The sequence below is a fragment of the Mastigoproctus giganteus genome, chromosome 10, assembly GCF_048544385.1.
Source record: "Mastigoproctus giganteus isolate SK-2022 chromosome 10, ASM4854438v1, whole genome shotgun sequence".
Taxonomy (NCBI): Eukaryota; Metazoa; Arthropoda; class Arachnida; order Uropygi; family Thelyphonidae; genus Mastigoproctus; species Mastigoproctus giganteus.
Window position 1 is genome coordinate 151,787,246 of NC_143584.1, and position 21,172 is coordinate 151,808,417.

A 21,172-nucleotide genomic window follows, 5' to 3' on the forward strand; every position below is an offset into this window, starting at 1 on the left:
CCAATCTTAATACCAATAAGTCTCCTGTTTCTGTTGGCATTTTTCCATTTATTCTCAAGACCTGTGCTCTGCACCTTGCTTGTAGGGCACTCTGTCAGCAAGTTATTAGGAACGATGCAGCTAATATTTTGGAATGTTAGCTCATCCGCAAATGGCTGTGGAGTTGAGATCAGCCTTATATATTTCTGTATTGTGTGCCAGAGGCCCACTCGAGTGCATGCTTCCCTTTTGTCACTGTAATAATTTTTGTTATCAGGAGAGTCTTGATACTACATTTTGATGGTTGATGTGACCATAAATAGACAATGTTAAATGGCATAAGTCCCTTGTTATGTGTTATAATCCTTGAATTATTTTGTTATGATTTTTCTGACGGCACGTCAGTAAGATTTCCTAGATGGGGCTTTCTACCTCCTCGTGATGAGGGTGCAGACACTGTCCTCACCACGAGGCCAAAGGTAGTTTCATCTATTATCTCCTTTGTTGTTGTTATAAATTCTAACTGGATAAGGTTCAGAAAATTACTGCATTTGAACAAATAGCATATGGACAGAAGCCCGGGAGGCTATCTATTTGACAAATACCATACCATACACATTCCACTCAATGCCTCTTATGATCTTCTGACACAAGGAGGACATTAAGATGTCTCCTGTTTCTGTTGTCATTTTTCCATTTCTTCTCAAGACTTGTGCTCTGCAGCTTGCTCCTGTAAATGTCACCTTTTTATACTCTCTTATTCAACTGGTGTTTTTCTTTCTGCATGGAAATTTTCTTTATCCAACCAGTTCCTCCCCTCTGGTTATCAGCCCTCTGCTCTTTCCAAAGTAAAGCCAGCAGTTACTCTTGACATTTCCAAAGCATTTGATTGTGTGTGACGTGTTGGTTGATTTTTGGCTGCTATAAAGAGATAAGTATTTTTAAATTTTTACCGTATTCTTCATTAATTAACATAGTACATTGTGTTTTACATAGATATTAAATAGGTTTAGTAGCATTCGATAGCTTCTTATTTTGAATTTAACCAGCGATTTTTGAAAGTTAAGATTCCCGGTGTTGGCGCCAATATGGTTGAACTAGCCGCCATATTGTAGTTGATAAGAAATTGCTTAAGGTATAAAGTAAAACTATATAGCATAATATGAAGCACTGTATTAGGAATCTGTTAGCTTATTATAATATTATTATCAATTAATCAAAAATAATATTAAATTTATTAAAATTCATTGTTAATTAAATTGTATTTAAATGGAAATCATGACCCAGACTAGAGCTGCGAAGCAAAGATCACAGACTAGCGAGAGTGTTATGACTCGGGGGAGAAACGAAGGGGGTGATTCTCCAATGCATCAGTCTCAAAAAATGTGCGAAATGTGAAATGTTTGCTGACCTTTCTAAAACAGGACATGATCTAGCCAAGGAGGATGCCTTTGTGTGTGTTAGGTGTGTAGAGTGTCAAGAAATTAGGCACCAACTCAGCATTCTGATGGGAGTCTGAGAGCTTGAGGTGTAGGATAAATGCCCTAAAAGAAATTAATATGAGGGACCCATCATGCTCTCAGCTGCCCTGCTCAATGACAGAGCTCACTCCTGTGCATCAGGCAAAACAGAGGCAATCTCCAAAGCAGAATGCGCTGGTCCCAAAGGAACTAGTTATTGTTGGTGACTCTATTGTCAGGGAGACGGGAATATACTATGCAAGAAGGATAGGTGGAACAGGACCAGGGTATGTCTGTCAGGGGCAAAAGTTTATGACGTTGTAGAGCAGATATCATCTTTTAAGGGCACAAAAGGTGATGCTGTTGCACACGTTGGAACCAATAACATTAAGAGTAAGAGATCTGCAGATTTACTTAACAAGTACAGGTCAATGTTAAAAAAAAAAGAGTCGCGAGTTAGGGTTGAATGTGAAAGTGTCTGCAATTCTGCCCAGACACACAATAGGAGGGAGTATATGATGAAAGCCTTGTCAATCAATTCAGCCCTGGAGAGATTGTGCAAGTTTCAAGGGATAGAATTTTTTTTCAGCCTGGTCTGTGCTTGTTGACAGGAGAGACTGCTTCTACAGGGATGGGGTACACTTAAATAGAAAGGGTGCAAGAATATTTGCTGATGCTATCGAGACAGTGTTAGGTGGGTAAAAAAACTGCTAGCTTGGGGGAATACACTGACTAAAAAGGTTAACAGTGGCTGCAGGCAGAGGCAAAAGTGATTCTTGCACTACTTCTATTAGAATAAGCACTGGCAAAGGAAAAATGAGAGTAGGTGTGTGTTATAGGCCTAATGAATCTGATTAGTATAATGAGCAATTGTGCAGAGAAATAGAGTGGACCAGTAAATCAGAATGTCTTATAATGAGATTTTAACTTTCCAGATATTGACTGGAACTTGTGGATTGGTCACTCGCACACTATCAAGACTTTTATGGATTTATTGGATGACTGTTTTCTACAGCAACATGTTCGAGAAGCAACCAGAGGGAGTAATACTCTTGATCTGATTATCAGCAGTAATTATTCATGCATTAAGAATTTGCAGATAAAGGAACCACTGGGTGACAGTGAACACAATGCTTTTGCTTTCATAAAGGTGACTACAGTGGTCTCAGACAATTTAAATTCTGTACAGTGGGATCAACTGATGATGTTAACAACGTTAAATTTTTTAAATGGGAAGCCTTCAGGGACTTAATTTTGGAGGCTACTAGGCTTTTCATTCCAACTGATAAATATTGTTTAAGGTTTAGGCCTAAATGGATGTAAGATGAATTAATGAGGGTTGTGGCTGAGAAGAAGAATATATGGAATGCATATAAAGTATCAGGTGACACAGAAGCCAGTGGCAGGTATAAACTAGTCTGTAATCAAGTCACAAAGGAGGTTAGGCAGGCGAAGGCAGATTACAAGAAATCTTTGGCAAAGGATGCAAAGAAATACAGCAAAGAGTTCTTTACTTATGTAAACTCTAGAAGGAAAGGGATGAATCAGATTGGAACACTTAACATAGATGAGTTGATTATTGATGATCATGCTCAGGTAGCTAACGAACTGAATGATTATTTTGCATCTATATTCACACATGAGGAGTCATTCAATGAGGGGAGTGCCAGAGAGCGAGATGTTGGCTCATCACTTTCACTCAGAGACAAAGAATCAGTCCAAACATTGGAAACACAGCTCTTCTTCCCCTTCAAAGAGAGCCACATAGATTTCTTCTGCTGGTAAGGTGATGCATCAGTTTTTTCGGATGCTGGTGCAGTGTTGTTAGTAGTACCTTCAGAAAGACCATTTTGTCACAGGTGCATATTACACAGACCTTGTGAGGCATTTGTGTAAAAACATTGAAGACAAATGCAGAGGGAAAACTGAGCAGAGGAGTCTTGATCCACCAGGACGTGCCTTTTTGCAAGTCTATCATTGCCATGACTGCACTGCATGAGTGTGGCTTTGAAATATTGGACCGTTCCTCCATATTCACCACATCTAGCACCAGTGGCCTTTCATCTATTTCCTAATTGCCATTTTACCGCAGTCAATGATATAATTGCTTCAATCGATGCATTAATGAATGCTAAAGAGAAAACCATCTTCACAACCAGAATTAATGCATTGCAGCATCAGTGGAAAAAATGTATTGATTGCAAAGTGGACTATTCAGAAACGTTATCAGACTCCTCAAATAAGCCCTTCGTACAGAGGCCACAAATTTTTCAAATGCCCCTATGCTGAAAGTCTTAACGTAAGCTTGCAGAGAAACCCCTCACGAATAATCAAAATCATGAACATTAGATAAGTATAATATACAAAGACACCCCACAAAAATTTTGAATTTATGCTATATTATTATTATTATTTTTTTAATTTTCTCAGCCTTCATTATTATGAAATTTTTACTGTACTTGAACCTTAAAAGCAACTTGTATTTTTACTCATATATTCCTTCTTTGGAGTCATTTTAATTTTGACACCTCTTTAAACATGACTAAATGTAATAATATATATTTTTATTTGCATAAGATTTATTAGAAGATGAGATGCACAAGGCATAATTTCTTATGGTTTAGGTAATTAACTATATAATATCGGTGTAGATACACCATAGTTTACCCATGAATTTGAACTACGTATGTAGTGTAAAAGGCATTGTTTTAATTGTATCTCATATTGTGGGTGCCTTCACAACGAGATAGCTGGTATTGCACTACTTCAAATAAATATGCTTCTCTAGTAGAGAAGACTACTGTTATTTATTTTCAGTGGATACCACCACCCAGACGATCGTTTCGAAGCTATTTGGCTTCATCATCAGTGAGTGGGTAGGTACCCTGGTAATGCAGCATGCCCTCACAGTTGCGAAGTCATTTCCACAGTGTGAGAATATGAGAGATGCCAAACATCGTCTGGGTGATGGTATCCACTGAAAATAAATAACAGTAGTCCTCTCTACTAGAGAAGCATTATTTATTTGAAGTAGTGCAATACCAGCTATCTCATTGTGAAGGCACCCACAATTTGAGATACAATTAAAACGATGCCTTTTACACTACATACGTAGTTCAAATTTATGGGTAAACTATGGTGTATCTACACCGATATTATATAGTATAAGATTTAATATAATTTATTGTGTTGTCAGATTATTCCTTAACTTATTACTAATATTGTCATTATTAATTTTTATTACACAGTAAAAGCCCAGTTATCCAGTATTCATCCACCTGTAAAGCTCATGCAACTGGTACATTTTAAAATTTGCCTACCCAGTTTGTACTGGGTAGGTACTGGACCAAAGACTGTGAATTCAGTAATTAAACATTGAAAAAATCATTAAATAAAAGCAATGCTTACCAAGACAGCAAAATTTGTGTTAAAAGCTTGTAGAAAAACTTTTAGAAAGTTGGAAATAATGTATTACTATTTACATTACTTCAAAAATTACAACTAGAGTCACCAAAGTCTGTCCTTTGCCCAACCACCATCTTAAAGTGTTGGTTACTTGGGCAAGTATGTTTATATTGTTATATCCATATTCCTTCTGTTCATTTTGGTATTCCAAAACAGATAAAAAAAATTTGACTTCTTTCTTATTCCTGAAACTTATCATTGATAAGTTTCAGGAATAAGAAGAGTAAATTCACATGATAGCATTTCATTGTACAGTGCAGACATCTATATGAGTAATACTTGTCCCACTGGCATTTCCCCTGTATACCAGATAACAGGGCTTATACTGTATTAGCTGATGTAATTTTCTCTAAATTGTAATGTGTGTGTTATCCCTGTTTTTCATATATACCAGGTGGAGATGAAGATATGATATTTGTCAAATTTTTTAAAAACTACAAATGTTACCAGTTAATGCCAACTAGTGCCAAATTAGTCATTTTTGACACAAGGCTCCCTGTAAGTGTTAATTTTATTTTAGTTACTTATCTTCTTATAGTTTGACTTTTTTTTTTTTTTAACTTATTAAATATAAATGGACATTGCAGTTGAAATATATATTTACATACAGTTTCCTTTCTATTTAATTTAATTTAATTTAAGACAAACCCTATAGCTGATGAATACTTAAGGTTGAATGAGTTTCACATGCCAGTTGTAGTTTCTATTTTTGCATGGCTAGAGATAATGTCACACATGTAATGAATCTAGAAATTTTATGATTGCTAAAGCAACGTGACTAAATTGAACATTTGAGTCAATTTCACAAATCATTTCCTATAAGTGAAGTAAATTCTTATAAATAAATTTAACCATTACACTGTTGCTCATAGAATGAAGTGCCCTATATTTACCTACAATTGTAAAATTGACTCCATTTCAAACTGATTTCTCTAGATTGTTCTTCTTTCACTGGTCACATAATAGTAAGAATTCTAAAATGATCTTGATCATTCATGGTATTTTAATGACCTAATAAAGAAAAACAAATTAAAACATTGCAGTTTATAGCAATTTATGCTGGCTGATGCAGTTTATGATGGCTGATCTTTTGTTTCCTTCATTTTTCTTCCAATTTTAAGTAGTGTCTATATATATATATATATATATATATAATTTTTTTTTTTTTTTTTTAAATTCCAAGATGTATTCTGATAAGGAAATACCAAAATGTAGCCCTAATGCCATTGCTTTGCAATTAGACCATAAAAGAGTTTTTTTTTTTTTTTTTTTTTTTTTTTATGAAAACCCCAAACACGAAAGGTATCAAAACCTATACTACTTAGCACCGTGCATGGGTTGAAGGACAAGTATGGGGGGGAGGGGGATGCCGGTTAGCAAAAGCTTAAGATGCCGAAGTTCATGACAAGAAATATGCATTTAGTCAAAACTTAATAAAGAGATGGCACTCACCTCAATAATCCATTGTGGTTATATGAATCAAAAACAGTAGTGAGAGAAATCATTGGTTAAACTGAAAATGGTGTTTAAAAATCGCGATAACGAAGCGTGGTTTAAAAAGAGTAATTGAAAAACTTAGCCTAGAGGAGGAGGGGTGCACCATATCATCATCATCTAGTTGTCTGAAATTAAAATTAAAAAAGGATTAAGGCCAATAGTCGAACGACGGACTTTCGATGGTTCATCTTCAGTTGGCGATAAAAAGAAGAGCGAAAGGGTTGCTGTAGACCTGAAGTACCCGAAATGTTGTGCTGGACATGTGATAATTTAATTCGCATGAGATTCCAAATGGTAGACAAGGTAACTGGAAGTTTTGTGTTTAAGATGTCAAGATCAGTGTTGAGATGATACCATTCTATTACGATGGTTTCATATAGAAGGAGTTTGTAACTTGAATTTATTTGAAAATGGTTATTGCCGTATCAACTGAGGAGTTGCGGTTATGAACTGTCTCAACATGTACTCACTCATAACCACAACCCCTCAGTTGATACTGCAATAACCATCGTCAAATTAAATTCAAGTTACAAACTCCTTCTATAGGAAACCCTCGTAATAGAATGGTATCATCTCAACACCGATCTTGACGTCTTAAACTAAACAATTTGGATGTGATCATTTTGTATGTAACAACGGTTGGCTGGATCAATTTAAAAACTGAATACAAACGTATTAATACAAATAATACATAGGTATATACTAATATTATTATTTTTTTTTTTTTCTAGGAGGGAAGAAGGCACATGTCCCGTGACTTGGCCACTTATGGCTTAACTTGTTAACTTCCAGTTACCTTGTCTACCATTTGAAGTCTCACACAAATTAAATTACCATGTGTCCAGTATAACATTTCGGGTACTTAAGATCTACAGCAACCCTTTCGCTCTTCTTTTTATCACCAACTTAAGATGAACCATCGAAAGTCCATCGTTCTCGACTATTGGCCTTAATCCTTTTTTAATTTTAGATAATTTCGGACAAATAGAGGACGATATGGTGCTCCCCTCCTTCTCTAGGCTAAGTTTTTCAATTACTCTTTTTAAACCATGCTTCCTTATCGCGATTTTTAAACACCATTTTTAGTTTAACCAATGATTTCTCTCACTACTGTTTTTGATTCATATTACCACAATGGATTATTGAGGTGAGTGCCGTCTCTTTATTAAGCTTTGACTAAATGCATATTTCTTTGCAATTAGACATCGCTCACTTGTGTATAATATTGATTTATATATATAAAAATTAAATACATAATGTAATAAATGAAAATGTGGAATTAAAAAACTCTAGCAAAAATATAGTGTATTGTTTCATGCAAAGCAGCAGAGACAAATGTTGCTATAATGTAACTATAATAAATACAGTGGCAAACAAAGAACTGCATCACTTGTGAATTTTTCAAATAATGTCTTTTGTGCTGCATTGTGGGTTGCAGAAATGTTCAAAATGCATTTGTTAAATGGGATATATATCTCTGTGAATGAAATCCAATAAAGAGATTCCACCTGATATTCCTAATTGCCATAAATATCTTCCCAAAGGGTAAAATGTGTAATTAATGGAAATATGAGAATTTGTGCAAATGACAATCATGACAACCAACATACATTTGATTGCATTTACGTGTACAAACTGAAATGACAAGTTAACGTAATAGTATTATGTACCGTAAATCAGCAAAATAAGTCCTCAATATTTTGTTGTTCCTCCTCGAGCTGCAATTAAAGCCTTGCAATAATCTGGTATAGAAGTAATTAACTTCTGGATATATGGTTGTCCAATTTCTTGGTACCACACTTTTACAGTGCTCTCCTGCAGTTGAATCTTACTTGTTGGCTTCTTGTGAGCAATTTTAGACTACATTATGTACCAACAATTTTCAATAGGGTTCAAATCTGAACTGTTGCCTGGCCAGTCCAGCACTGTAATGCCAGCATTTCTGAGGTATGACTGCACCTTAAGGGAGAAAAACAAGGGAAAACATTAGTGTAAGTATGTTTTTAACCTTGTGAAAGAAGAAGACAAACTCATCATTAAATCTAAATAGCATAAAACTTACCAATTTTACTGTGTGGCAAGGAGCTGAGTCCTGTTGAAAAATGCAGTTTTGGACGTCTGTGTGGTGATCCCTAATAACGGGTTTCAGGCACTCCTCCAAGATAACAGCATAGGTTTCTGCATTCATTGTTCCATTAATAAACTTAATATGCCCCACTCCTTTGCTTGTTATGCATCCCCAGACCAACTTTACAGTCTGTGTTATGCAGTCAGGATGGTATGCCTCCGATTTTCGTCTTCTGACATATCGCTTCTCATATGAGCCATGCAGGTTGAATTTCGACTCGTCAGAAAAGATGACGATGTCCCATTGCTCTTTTGTCCATGAAACATGCAATTTAGCCCAAGCAAGTTGCTTCTTCCTCATTTTTTGGGTCAACAAAGATTTCTTCTTGGGCCAACAGGCATGCAGACCACATTCCGAAAGCTGTCTTTGGATAGTTTGTGCACGTGTTTCAACACCAGAGGCCATCTCAAAGTCCAGTTTTAGATTGGAAGCGCTAGTTTCAAATCAGGAGCACCATTTCAAATATCGATCTTGGGAAGGCGTAGTCACTCCTTACAGCCTGATCCAGGTCCTCTCTTCACATCGCTGGTTTCACATCTTAATTTCAGCACCTGGGATACTGTTGACTGGTGGCAGCCTATTTTATCAGCGATGGCACACATAGAAAGCCTTTCCTAGGACAGAGTAACAGCTACACTTTTATTTCTTGGTATCAACTGAACATATGAAGCCATGCTTACACCTCCGCAAAACAGGATACTACTGAGCGTGTATACTCTTCCAATGCCATATTTATAGAAACAGCTGATGTAATTAATATCTTGCAATTACTGTCTGATGCAATAGAAGCATTATCTGACTCAATGCCTTTGCTTTGCAACAAAATAATGACTGTAATTGTACAATATTTTATACGTTTCGCTACAAAAGTTAATTTTATTTTTAAGGTGATGCAGTTTTTTTGTCTGCCACTGTGTGTTGTTGTTATTTGGTTTTTAGGAGCATTAGCAACTAAGGCCATATTGCTCCGGGGATATGCGGTGGTCATTCCCTGACCTTTTCCGCATCCTCCGTATTTGGTGGCTCACGGGCTCGAACCCCAGTCTAATCAAGAAGTGTGTGCTACGCACTGCTGCTCTTGCCCTCCTGGCTACGGAGGCACCTCCACTGTGTGTATGTATATATATATATATATATCACTGAACAGATGAATTGATATAATGTGAAAAATGGAATGCCAAAGTAAACTGTTGGGCAAATAAATTTAGAAAAGTTATACAGGAGATCTGTAAACTGTTGACCAAATTACAAACAATTAAGTGCAAACTAGAGCTGATATATGAATAATTTTTGTCATTTGAAAGAGCTGTTTAAAGATTTTTTTTTTTTTTTATATAGCTTTTTGTAGATGTTTATAGTATTGATAACAGTTGCACCTCATATAACCATTAAAATGGCAACAGTAAAACAGAATGCTGTGTGTGTGTGTTTTGCCAAGTTTAAACCTGTAGATACAGTACAAAGGCGGTACTGCTGGGAATATTGCGGTGAGATACCTTCAGGCAAGTCCATTAAGTGATGGGTAGAACAGCTTAAGAGAACGGGCAGCATTCCATATAAGAAGAGTGCAAGTCAGGCTGCAGTAAGTGTTGAGAATGTTGACTATATTCGTGAAAGTTTTACATGTAGCCCAAGGAAATCTATCTTTTGTGCTGGCAGAGAACTAGAAATGTCCTGATCAACCATTCACGATATTCTCTGCTTTCACCTGGAACTTTCTGCATACAAATTCCAGTTTGTGCAAGCGGTGAAACCAGATAATCTGCTACATTGGAGAATGTTTGCTGTGGCTATGCTCAGTCAGATCGAAAATGATGACAACTTCCTGAACAAACTTGTCTGTAGTGATAAGTCCACTTCCACCTGCCCAGTAAGGTCAACTGCAGGATCTAGGGTAGCAAAACCTCTCATGTCTTTAGTGAGCATGAATGGTATTCCCCAAAATTGAATGTGTGGTGTGCCCTTTCCCATAACCAGGCGATCAGCCTATTTTTCTATGTTGTGATTACTGTAAACTGCATATGGGCAACCCGCAGGCCGTATCCGGCCCTCTACTTCTTTTGATCCGGCCCTAATCTATTTTAGCAAAGTTTGTCTGATCCATGGTGGGAAAAAACATGGTGTGTTCTACTAACTCACATTAAGCTGACATCATATGACTTATGCAAAACACGCCATGTTTTCTCACACCAAGATCTCTTTCTCACTTTGACTAGGGGCGTGTGTGAACGTGTTGCAACGTGTCAGTTCGGTGCCTGCATTGATGTTGTGTTCTGTTCAGTGCCTGCAGTGTAGAAGACAGTTTGTTTGACAGTTCTGAATATCACTTATAAATTTGGGACAGTGTCGGGGGGGGGTTATGTCAAAAAAAAAGAAAAGTAGATGCAGAGAATCGCCAATTTCAAGACAACTGGACAGAGGATTATTATTTTATTCTGAATAAAGGATTTCCTGTATGTTTGCTGTGCAAAGAATCCGTATTTGTCAACAAAGTATACAACTTGAAGAGATACTTTACTTCGAGACATGCGGATCACCAAAAAATTGATGGACAACTACGAAAAGATGAAATACAGAAGTTGAAGAAGAACTTGGATACACAGCAGCAAATGTTCAACAAGCAAAGAATGCAGCACCACAGCATTGTCAAAGCCAGCTTTGTGGTAAGCGAAAAATCGCTAAGCATTCTAAGTCATTTGGTGAAGGAGAATTTATCAAAGAATGTCTGCTGGATGTTGCACGTATAATATGTCCTGAAAAGAAAAAATACTTCGAGAATATTCGTTTGTCAAGACGTACTGTTGTCCGACGGATAGAAATTATGGCTGATGATATCAAAAAAAAGTTTAAAAGGGAAGATTGCTAGATTGAAAGCATTTTCAATTGCTTTGGATGACAGCACCGATGCCTCCGATACAGCACAACTAGCAATATTTCTTCGAGGAGTTGATGCAGATTTCAACATCACAGAAGAATTATTGGCGCTTCGGCTGTTAAAAGGAACAACTACTGGTGAAGATATATTTGAAACAGTCAATACAGTCTTCGAGAGATTTGGGCTTTAATGGAGTTCACTATCTGGAATATGCACTGATGGAGCCCCTGCGATGGTTTTGGTGCACAGAAGGGATTTATTGAAATAGTTCATGAAAGAGCAATAGAACTACAGATCCATCAGGAAAATTTAACAAATATTCACTGCATTATCCACCAACAAAAATCTGTGTGCAAAATCGATTAAATTCACAAATGTTATGGAAGTTGTAGTAGCCAGTATTAACTTTATTAAGTCATGTGCACTTAATCACTGCCAATTTAAGGAGTATTTGGCAGACCTATTTTCGGATTATGAAGATGTGTCTTATTGTGAAGTCAGGTGGTTGAGTAAAGGTAAAATGTTAAAATGATTTTATGATCTGAGACAAGACATTGCAGATTTTATGGACATAAAAGGAAACACAATTACCCAAGTAAAAGATCATCAGTGGGTCTGTGATTTAGCATTTCTTGTAGATGTCACTGGATACCTAAATGAACTGAATCTCAAATTGCAAAAACAAGGACAGGACAATTATTTCATGAACTGCATGGATATGTCAAAGCTTTTTGTAATAAACTAAGATTGTTGGAAAGTCAGATAAGAGCTAAAAATTGTTATCATTTTCCTACTCTAGCAACTCATAAAAAATATCCCTTATAATTGTTATGGAGAAGAACTGAAGGCACTAATAGAGCAATTTGATACAAGGTTTGCCGACTTCCAAAACAAAGACTCCATGTTCGCTATATTTGCTTGTCCGATGGGTGCTAATGTAAATAATGTGCCAGAAAACTTATCGATGGAACTTATTGAGCTTCAGGCGGATTTAGTGCTAAAATCACAATTTAACAACATTGCTTTGGATTTTTATTAATTTTATTTGGTGGAAGAAAAATATACAAATTTACATGCCATTTCAAGAAAAATCATTTCTTTTCGGCAGCACATATGTGTGAACACTTTTTCGAGGATGAAATACAATAAATCAAAAATTCGGACAAGAATAACGGATGAAAACCTCAAATTCTATGCGATTATCCTTAAGTAATATTAACGTCAATATTGATAGTCTCGTAGTTCAAGTACAAGGCCAATCTTCACATTAAATTATGTCGTTCATTATATTATAAAATTTATGTAGAGCTTTATACCAAAGCATTATATTATAAATAAATGAAATATGAAGTATCAACTTGTTTTAATTCATTTAATATTAATTTATTTTATTTAATAATTTGGTCTGGCCCTTGACTTGGAGACAGAATGATAATTTGGCCTCCAAACTCGGAAAGGGTTCATGATTTCAGAATATCAACTGGACATTGTTTCAGCAAGATGATGCTCCCCCTTGTTGGGCTTTCACTATGCAACAATTTCTCATTGAGCATTTTCCAGGCTGGTGGACCCCCCCCCCCCATTCACCGGATATAATCCCACTGGACTTGTTTCTCTATGGTTATGAGAAGGATTGGGTGTATTGTATGCCCATTGCAAATCTGGAAGAACATCTTGAGCAAATCACTGATGCAGTTGCTTCTGTGGTGACTTCAAATGCTAAAAAACATTTGGTGTGAAATTGTAAACTGTTTGGACATCCTACATGTTACAAATGGTGCCCACGCGGGAACTTATTGACTTTTTGAGTTGTCCTTTCCATTGAAAAAAACTGTTTGCCAGTATCTCTTGTAGTTCCTGTTATATAATAATTTATAATGTAGTCAATAATTTATTGACACCCTGTATTAATAGGCCCAAAATGGTACAAATTATTATAATGCCAGACAGGAAGTAAACAGCCACTGAAAAGACTGTCTATTTAAAATATGTGAAATATCACCAAGATCCAATGAATGGGAAGCCAAGGAAACATGAGAGATATGCAGCAAAGATTGTAGCAGAGAAAATAAATAGCAACTCACTTGAATGGCTATAGCTTTCATAATACGTGAAAAATAAAGAAACTGCATTACTAACTAGATGAATTGCAATGTAAAAACAAAGAAATGTGAAGTAATAAACACATCCTAGGTTAGCTGCATAGGAATACTTGCCAAAATCACAAAACGTTATGGAATGAAATGCAAAGAATCTGAGAAATAAATTCTTATTGTCATTTTAAGCAAAATGACAGTAAGCAAAGATATAGTGCAAAGCAGCTTATTCAGATGCTACTGTATTACAATTTAAATACTAATGGAAAATGGAAATTATAAAACTGTAGTAAAATGTGCTAAAAACAGTAATTTTTACCAGATACTGTCTCAGCACTTAAAACAACAAAAACAAATACTACTAGAATATAAAAAAAAAAAAAAAAGTCCTGAAGATATGGTAATAACATGAAAAATGGAACAGCAAAGAAAACTGTGGAGCAGATAAATTTAGAAAAGTTATAGTAATTTTGTCGTTTTGGGCCTATTATATTATAATGCCAGATAAGAATTAAACAGTCACTGAAGAGACTTGTCTCTATTTAGAATATATGAAATAATGATTAAAATTAAATGACAAACTAGGCTGTGTATTATTATTTTTTTGTTTTCAATTATTATTATTCTTCAGGGATTTGATTTACCAACTTTAGTATGTCATAATTAGCACTGTATTGACAATATCACGATAATTTTTATTTAAATAATGGTTAATACAAAATTGAGCCAGAATGTTACAACATGGCATGACTCATGTGGAATGGCTACAGGAAGTTTCTCTGTAAGTCATAAGTTCATTGCCTGTATAGTTTTTGGCTTGTATTCCAAGGTCACTCTTTTAAATAATTCTGCTTCAATTTATGATTCTTATCTTGGTCCCACATCTTGAGTCACTGAAGAAATAGTTTGATGTCCTAGAGAGAAATGATTGGGGATTCAGATATCTAGTGATCTGCCAGATAGAAATATTATTATTCATATTATTATTTAGCTGAATTACAAGATAATATATGACACAGAAAGCAAAGAGTTGTAAGTAATAGTTACTTACTCTTCAGAATGGGCTTTTAATCTAGTCAATTTAAGAAAATCAAGATCAATGCTTGACTGTTTCTGATTTTCTTAATGACATTGTCAACAAGATCAAGGCACAATGTCTAAATTTGCAGAATATGTGAAAATTGGGGGGGGGACTGGTTAATGATCATTGTCAAGCTTTGCTGCTTCAGGATGAATTAGTCTTCGGGCTAGGTCAGATATGTTATAATGCTATAAAATGAAAGGCTTGCACTTGTGAAATAACAACCCCAAAATAACTTGTATACTGATGGGGGATCATTTTAAAAATGATAGTGAAAGAGAGATTTGATATACACAGATATGAAGTTTTCTGTGTAGTGCAAACAGGTGGCAAGGATAACCCATAGTGTACTGTCAATGATTCTTCAAACAATTTCTTGAAGAGATAGGGATGCTATAATTTCATTGTATAAGGCAATTGCAAGACTACACTTGGAATACTGCATCCATGTACTGAATGCTAAAAATGAAAAGAAAAGACAGAGGTACTTGAGAAAGATCCAAAGCCAGATAGTATGCATGTTGAGATTAACTAGTGTGTCAATATAAGTATAGATAGAACTTTAAACACCTTAAAGGGATCTAATTGAAATTTTACAACTCTCAGAGGGAATACTAAAATGAATGGAGAAATTTTCACAGTATTAGATCATGTTAGAACCAGAGACTTAAATTGAAACTAAAGGAGAATAATTATAGATTGAGTTGTAATAAGGTAAGGAGCCTTTGTTAGACCAGAGAGACATTAATCATTGGAACAAGTTACTTCCCTCCCTAGGTAAGTGAGGCTGACTATTTGGAGAAGCTCCAAAGGTCTGCTGGATAAGTACCTATGAGAAGAGGGAAATCTCTCTCTGTGCGTGCGCGCATGTGTTTTGCTGATGCAGCAGAAGTGTGGCTTCTTTGCAATATATGGCTAATGTCAAATAATTATTGATAAATATGAAATTTAAATGCAATAGTTTAGTAAATGCTCTAAATAACTGTCATATTTGATAAAATTATAGCAGTTAATTCTAAATAATTAGAATCATTGATAGTAATTATTTTATTTATTTTATTATTTTATATATATATATATATATCCAATATTTTAAATTAAATAAAATAAAATAAAACATAAGCCAGTAGTATGGCAAAAACTGTTTTTTGAAAATTACCATAAAAGAGCGAAAATTAACATAAAATAGCCCAAATAAACAAACGAACGAAAAAAAGAATAGACATAATAGTAGCCCGATAACCCTTGTATAGTTTCGAGTTTTAAATCCGATTAATAAAAACTATACAAATTTTAGGATAATGCCAATTATATAATAATTTAGCGGTACCCCCCGAGAGGTACCAGTTCCGAAAGACGTGAAATATCACCAAAAGAGGGTTAAAGGAACTACCAAACGATAACAAAATCAAAATAAATTAAAATAAAATATAGACTGACCATCATGCCCCATATCGACAGAGGACCAAGAGGCCAATAATGGTCATGGAATTGCTGCATTTCAATCGCTATACAAATCGTCGCCATGGTGAAAATTTATAATTTTCACCATGGTACCGCTAAATTATTATATAATTGGCATTATCCTAAAATTTGTATAGTTTTTATTAATCGGATTTAAAACTCAAAATTATACAAGGGTTATCGGGCTACTATTATGTCTATTCTTTTTTTCGTTCGTTTGTTTATTTGGGTTATTTTATGTTAATTTTCGCTCTACAGTTTTTGCCATACTACTGGCTTATGTTTTATTTTATTTTATTTAATTTAAAATATTGGATATTTTTCAGCTTCATATGGAGGAATTACATGTCGCTGCCTCTAATGAACGCCTAATTATTTATTTATTTATTCACTTTATTATAATTTAATTTATGTCAATATTTAATATAATTCAATGATAGTATGAGTGTGTGTGTGTGTGTATATATATATATATTTTTTTTTTTTTTTTTTTTTTTTTTTTCAGGTAAAAAAAGCCTTCTATGCCCTAGTAGAAAATGGTATGTTTGAAAATGGATTTACTATTTTACCTGTGTTGATTATATTTTTAAATACCCACATAAATGGATATCTTCAGTCCCTATTATCAGAAGAAGTCAACTGTTAATAGCTACTGGAAATTTATTCTACAGTATAATAGTTATTCTTACTTTAAAATCTTTAAAAAAATAAATGCAGGGCAAATAATGGGATTCTATGCATTTGCTTTGTGTTGCAAATACAAATAGACCAGTCTAGACTGGTTAAACACAATGAATTAGTCTCAGTAAAATACAGTTATAGTTTAAGAATTAAACTCAAAAAAAGACTAAACATTTAAGGGCAAAATTTTAGAACAAATAGTACTGCAGATTAGATTATACTGCTAGTACCTTGACTTTACTCTGGATTTTGTAAACTTCATTAGTCCTCTTTTTTAGTGCCTAATCCCTATCTTTTGATCACTTTGTTTTATTCCTTTTCAAGATCTTCAGAAACATACGGTCAGTTCTTTTTTTGGATAAATTTCCTTGATATACTGTAAATAGTTGTTATTCTCATCTCTTGTTCCTTTTTCATAAACCCAAACAAAGCACAGAATATTGTTGATGTTGACTATCTGTCTTGGTTTCTATCCACTATTATTTTCCATAATCTTCAGTAAGTGTGCGTTTACTCAATTCTTTTATTATAATCTCACATTTGTTCATTCTGCTCTTCCTTAGCAAGTGCTTTTTACTGAAGTTAATTATATAGCGATAGCTTAATTTTAAGTCTCACTATAATCTTTCATCGTCAAGTGCTTTTTATTAACTTAGCTACTCCTGATAGACCATGATCCTTTCTATTTGATTTTTTATGCCTCACTTTCATCTTTAGATTCTCTTGCATCTTTAAGCATTTTATCGGGTTTTATCTTGTAAATAGTTTTAGTGGCATATCTTTCAAGAGTGTTTTGTCATACCTTAACAACAGCATTTAGATATGCTATCAAACATATTGCCTTTGAATACACCATTATTGCAGTTTCCATACTGCAGTCTTTGGATCTGGTTATTTCCAGATTTTGTTTTGTGTGTATGTGCAGCATGGATGATTCTATTCATGGCTACACACACACACACACACACACACACACACACACACACACACAAGCAAATTCTGTTTTTTCATTGGCTGTCATAATTACAGAGTTAGTGCCTACTGACAGCCAGTATGCAAGGAGCACTACAGTCTAGCTTATAGAAGAGCTAGATTGCAAGCCTTTTCCCCTATACATTTGTCACCAAGGTCAATCTTGCACTTGCCTAGGATTTGCGGAGCAGAGTGCAAAAAAAAAAAAAAAAAGTGTAGGTGTGATTGTTATTCAAAGGCTTTTTTTATATAAAAAAGGAGAATAAAAGTAATATGGTATTTCATATCATAGCAGCAACAAGAATGAAGAATTATAAACTTAAACGTGTCTTCAAATAGACCTCTGAGATTGGGAAAGTTATGACCATACTAATTGCAATGGAATACACCAACCGTATATGGGGGGGAAGCAGCCAACTGGTTTTGGTTGGCAGGACTGGCAGGGTCAAACTTCTGTGCTTCTCTAGCATCCGCTCCCAGAGCAATATGCAATATATATATATATATATATATATATACACATACACACAGTAAACTCTTGATTTAACGGACTAACAGGGGTGTCTGTTAATACCGAAAGTCCGTTAAATCGAATGTAACTTGGGGGGGCATTTTTTATTGTTCTTAATGTAAAAAAAAGCTTTAATACAATATACAGTTCTGTACAATATAAAATTATAATGAAGAATATGTAATATTCTGTTGTTAATATAATGTTGCAATTTGGCCTTTGATTTATGGAAATCAGAAACAGTTCTATTAGTGATATTGTGATTACCTTATCAGTTTTTTTTCCACAACTGGCATAAACACAGGTATGCCAGTTGTGGAAAAAGTTTCTTAGTTCTGGTCTGTATATTATTAGATTTTTAATTCATTAAATCATTTCATTTACAAATATTTTTCTAATCCTTACAATCTCAAAACTGAAAAATTAACTGAATTCAGATAGGCACTTAATTTTTGTTGGCAACTTTGGAACTGTGCTATTTTAATCCTAAACTTCATAGCAGCTTATGGTACATAGCAGAAAGCTTTGTGAAAGAGTAGCACAGAAATGGAAATTCTATGTAAATAAAAAGAATTTTGTACAGAGCTTGTTTACCTAATGCAACTACAAAAATATTGTTTGCCAAACTCTTTATTGAGGGTTAGCTTTTCTTTCACAAAGTAATACTTGCAATACATTCCACATACATGAATACAACCTATGCTACATGCTTTTCTTAGGACCTGCAATACTTTCATAAACCAAACTCTTTATAATTTTCTATGTATTTTTATAGTAATCTTTTTCAACAAGAGTTTTTCCGCACACTGTACTGTAGGCTACCATGATGTTTTGGGTTTTCTTCATTTCCAAAGTTGAATGCAAATTAAAAATTTTTACTGGGCTTTAAGTTTTAAATTCCAGAGACTGCAAGGAACATAAAAATATGTGATGGGGAGGGGTTGGAATTTCCCTGTACAGACAACCCCTGTATAACACGGTACTTCTACAACACGGTTTCACTCTAACACGATTGATAAATTGCGGAAATCCTTGCACAACACTGTACTTAAATAACACAGTTTCACTCTAACATGGTTAGAGAATTTCGGTAAACCTCGCATAACAGGGTATTTTTGTGCTGGGAAACCCTACTATTATGTTGGATGTAATTTTTGAACATTTCAACTCTTTTTGAATCCCCGCTGTTGACTCGCTAGTCAAAAAAAACTATTGAGAAATCCCTGTATTTTATTTTGTTGGGAAATCCCTGTGTTATGTTCTGTGCTATTGAACTTCGAGGGTACAGCTCTAAAACGGTGTTCGCAGGCCGGCCGCTAGTTAGTACAGCGGACCAAACCTATTCGTAACTCTCTAGGAGGCTTCCGGATCAGCTAGTGTATAATCTTGCTACCTCTACTCTGCCAGATTGTGACTGGAGGGAGTCCGAGTAGTGTGTATGCAGGGAGCATTGTCGAGGCCACGTTATGTCAAGGATCTGGGATATTCTTATCATGTGTACGCCATATCCAAAAATTTCATTACTTCATACAGTATGTCCCACCCACTTTTTCTTACTATTGAATACACCATGAATTGTCAAACTAATAGACAAAGCTTATCTGTGAAAAGATCTAAACCTCACAAGCACTTCCTAATTCATTTCACAAATATACTTGGTCTCAATTCTAATCTCAACGATGTCCATTTCAACTTGCAGTCTGCCAAACCCCATGTACTTTTTCTGACAGAATCTCAGTTATCGGTTGATTCAACTACTGCTCATCTCAGATGCACAAATTATTCGCTGTATGATTCCTTTCACCTCAAAGGTGGTACTTGTGCATATGTCCGTTCTGATATTCCCTGTCAGAGACTTGGCAATTTGGAATCTCCTCTCTTTGATCTTCTCTGGCTTAAAATCTCTCTACCTCATTGTGTCAAATTCATCTGTCGTCTCTACCGTTCTCCCAACTCCACTAATCACTTGGAACTCTTTGACTTCCTCTCTTTGCAACTTGACTTTCTCCAGTCCAACTTTCATAACGGTGAGGTAATTTTCCTTGGTGATTTTAATGTTCACAACTCAAACTGGCTTCTGTTTTCTAGTCACACCGACCCAGCAGGTCGAGATGCTGAGGCTTTTGCAATTATTAATGACCTTGCACAGATTGTTCATTTACCTACAAGAATACTGGACAATCCTAATCATACAGCCAATATGCTTGATCTTTTTCTCACAAACAACCCTTCTAAGTACACTGTCGAAGTGAGAGGTCCTTTAGGCACTTCAGATCACAACTTGGTGATTGTCTCTTCTCCAATGGAACCTTTATCTCATGGCTATTCCCGACCTCATGTTGTTTGGCATTAGAAGAATGCAAAATGGGATGACCTGCGAGACTTGTTTTCATTGGTCGGATTACTGTTTCAAAATTTCTGATGTCAACATTTGCTCAGATCGTGTCAGTGAAATTATTCTTGCAGGAATGGAATCCTTTATCCCACACTCCACATTAAAATCTCGTCCTTTATCTAAACCTTGGTTTTCCAATAAATGTGCTAAGTCTGTTCAAGAGAAGAATGTTGCATATCGTAATTGGCTTGTTTCTAATTCTTCAGTTTCATTTTCTGCCTACACCAAAGCTCGCAACAATTGTAAAGCAGTTATTAATCAGTCCAAACTAGAGTTTGAACAGGCTAAGAGTAGAAAACTTGCTTCTTGCCCTAATGGTAGCCGAGCATTCTGGTCTCTTGCCAAAGCTATTGGCCGCAACTTTTGCCCATCTCTGCTCCCACCTCTGTCCAAACCAGATGGTTCTGTTGTCACTTCAGCCAAGGATAAAGCTGACCTGCTAGCATCCCATTTTTCCTCCAGCTCATGTATTAATGATCTTGGTAAAACACCTCCCACCATTCCCAACACGCTCCATTCAATGCCTCCTGTGGTCTTCCGTCAAAAGGATATCAGAAGGATTTTGATG

The 21,172-nt window shown here is 35.3% G+C and overlaps 1 protein-coding gene across 7 annotated transcripts in view; it reads left to right on the plus strand.

Moving 5' to 3' along the window:
* Positions 1 to 21,172, plus strand: part of LOC150079383 (5'-AMP-activated protein kinase subunit gamma-1-like) — a 383,429-nt gene that overhangs the window by 275,448 nt on the left and 86,809 nt on the right. For all 7 annotated transcript variants that reach the window (XM_090383409.1, XM_090383412.1, XM_090383411.1 and 4 more), the window contains 2 exons: positions 5,299 to 5,402; positions 16,551 to 16,584. In XM_090383409.1, coding sequence (XP_090239535.1) covers positions 5,299 to 5,402; positions 16,551 to 16,584 — 138 coding nt within the window. The remainder of the gene's footprint in view (positions 1 to 5,298; positions 5,403 to 16,550; positions 16,585 to 21,172) is intronic.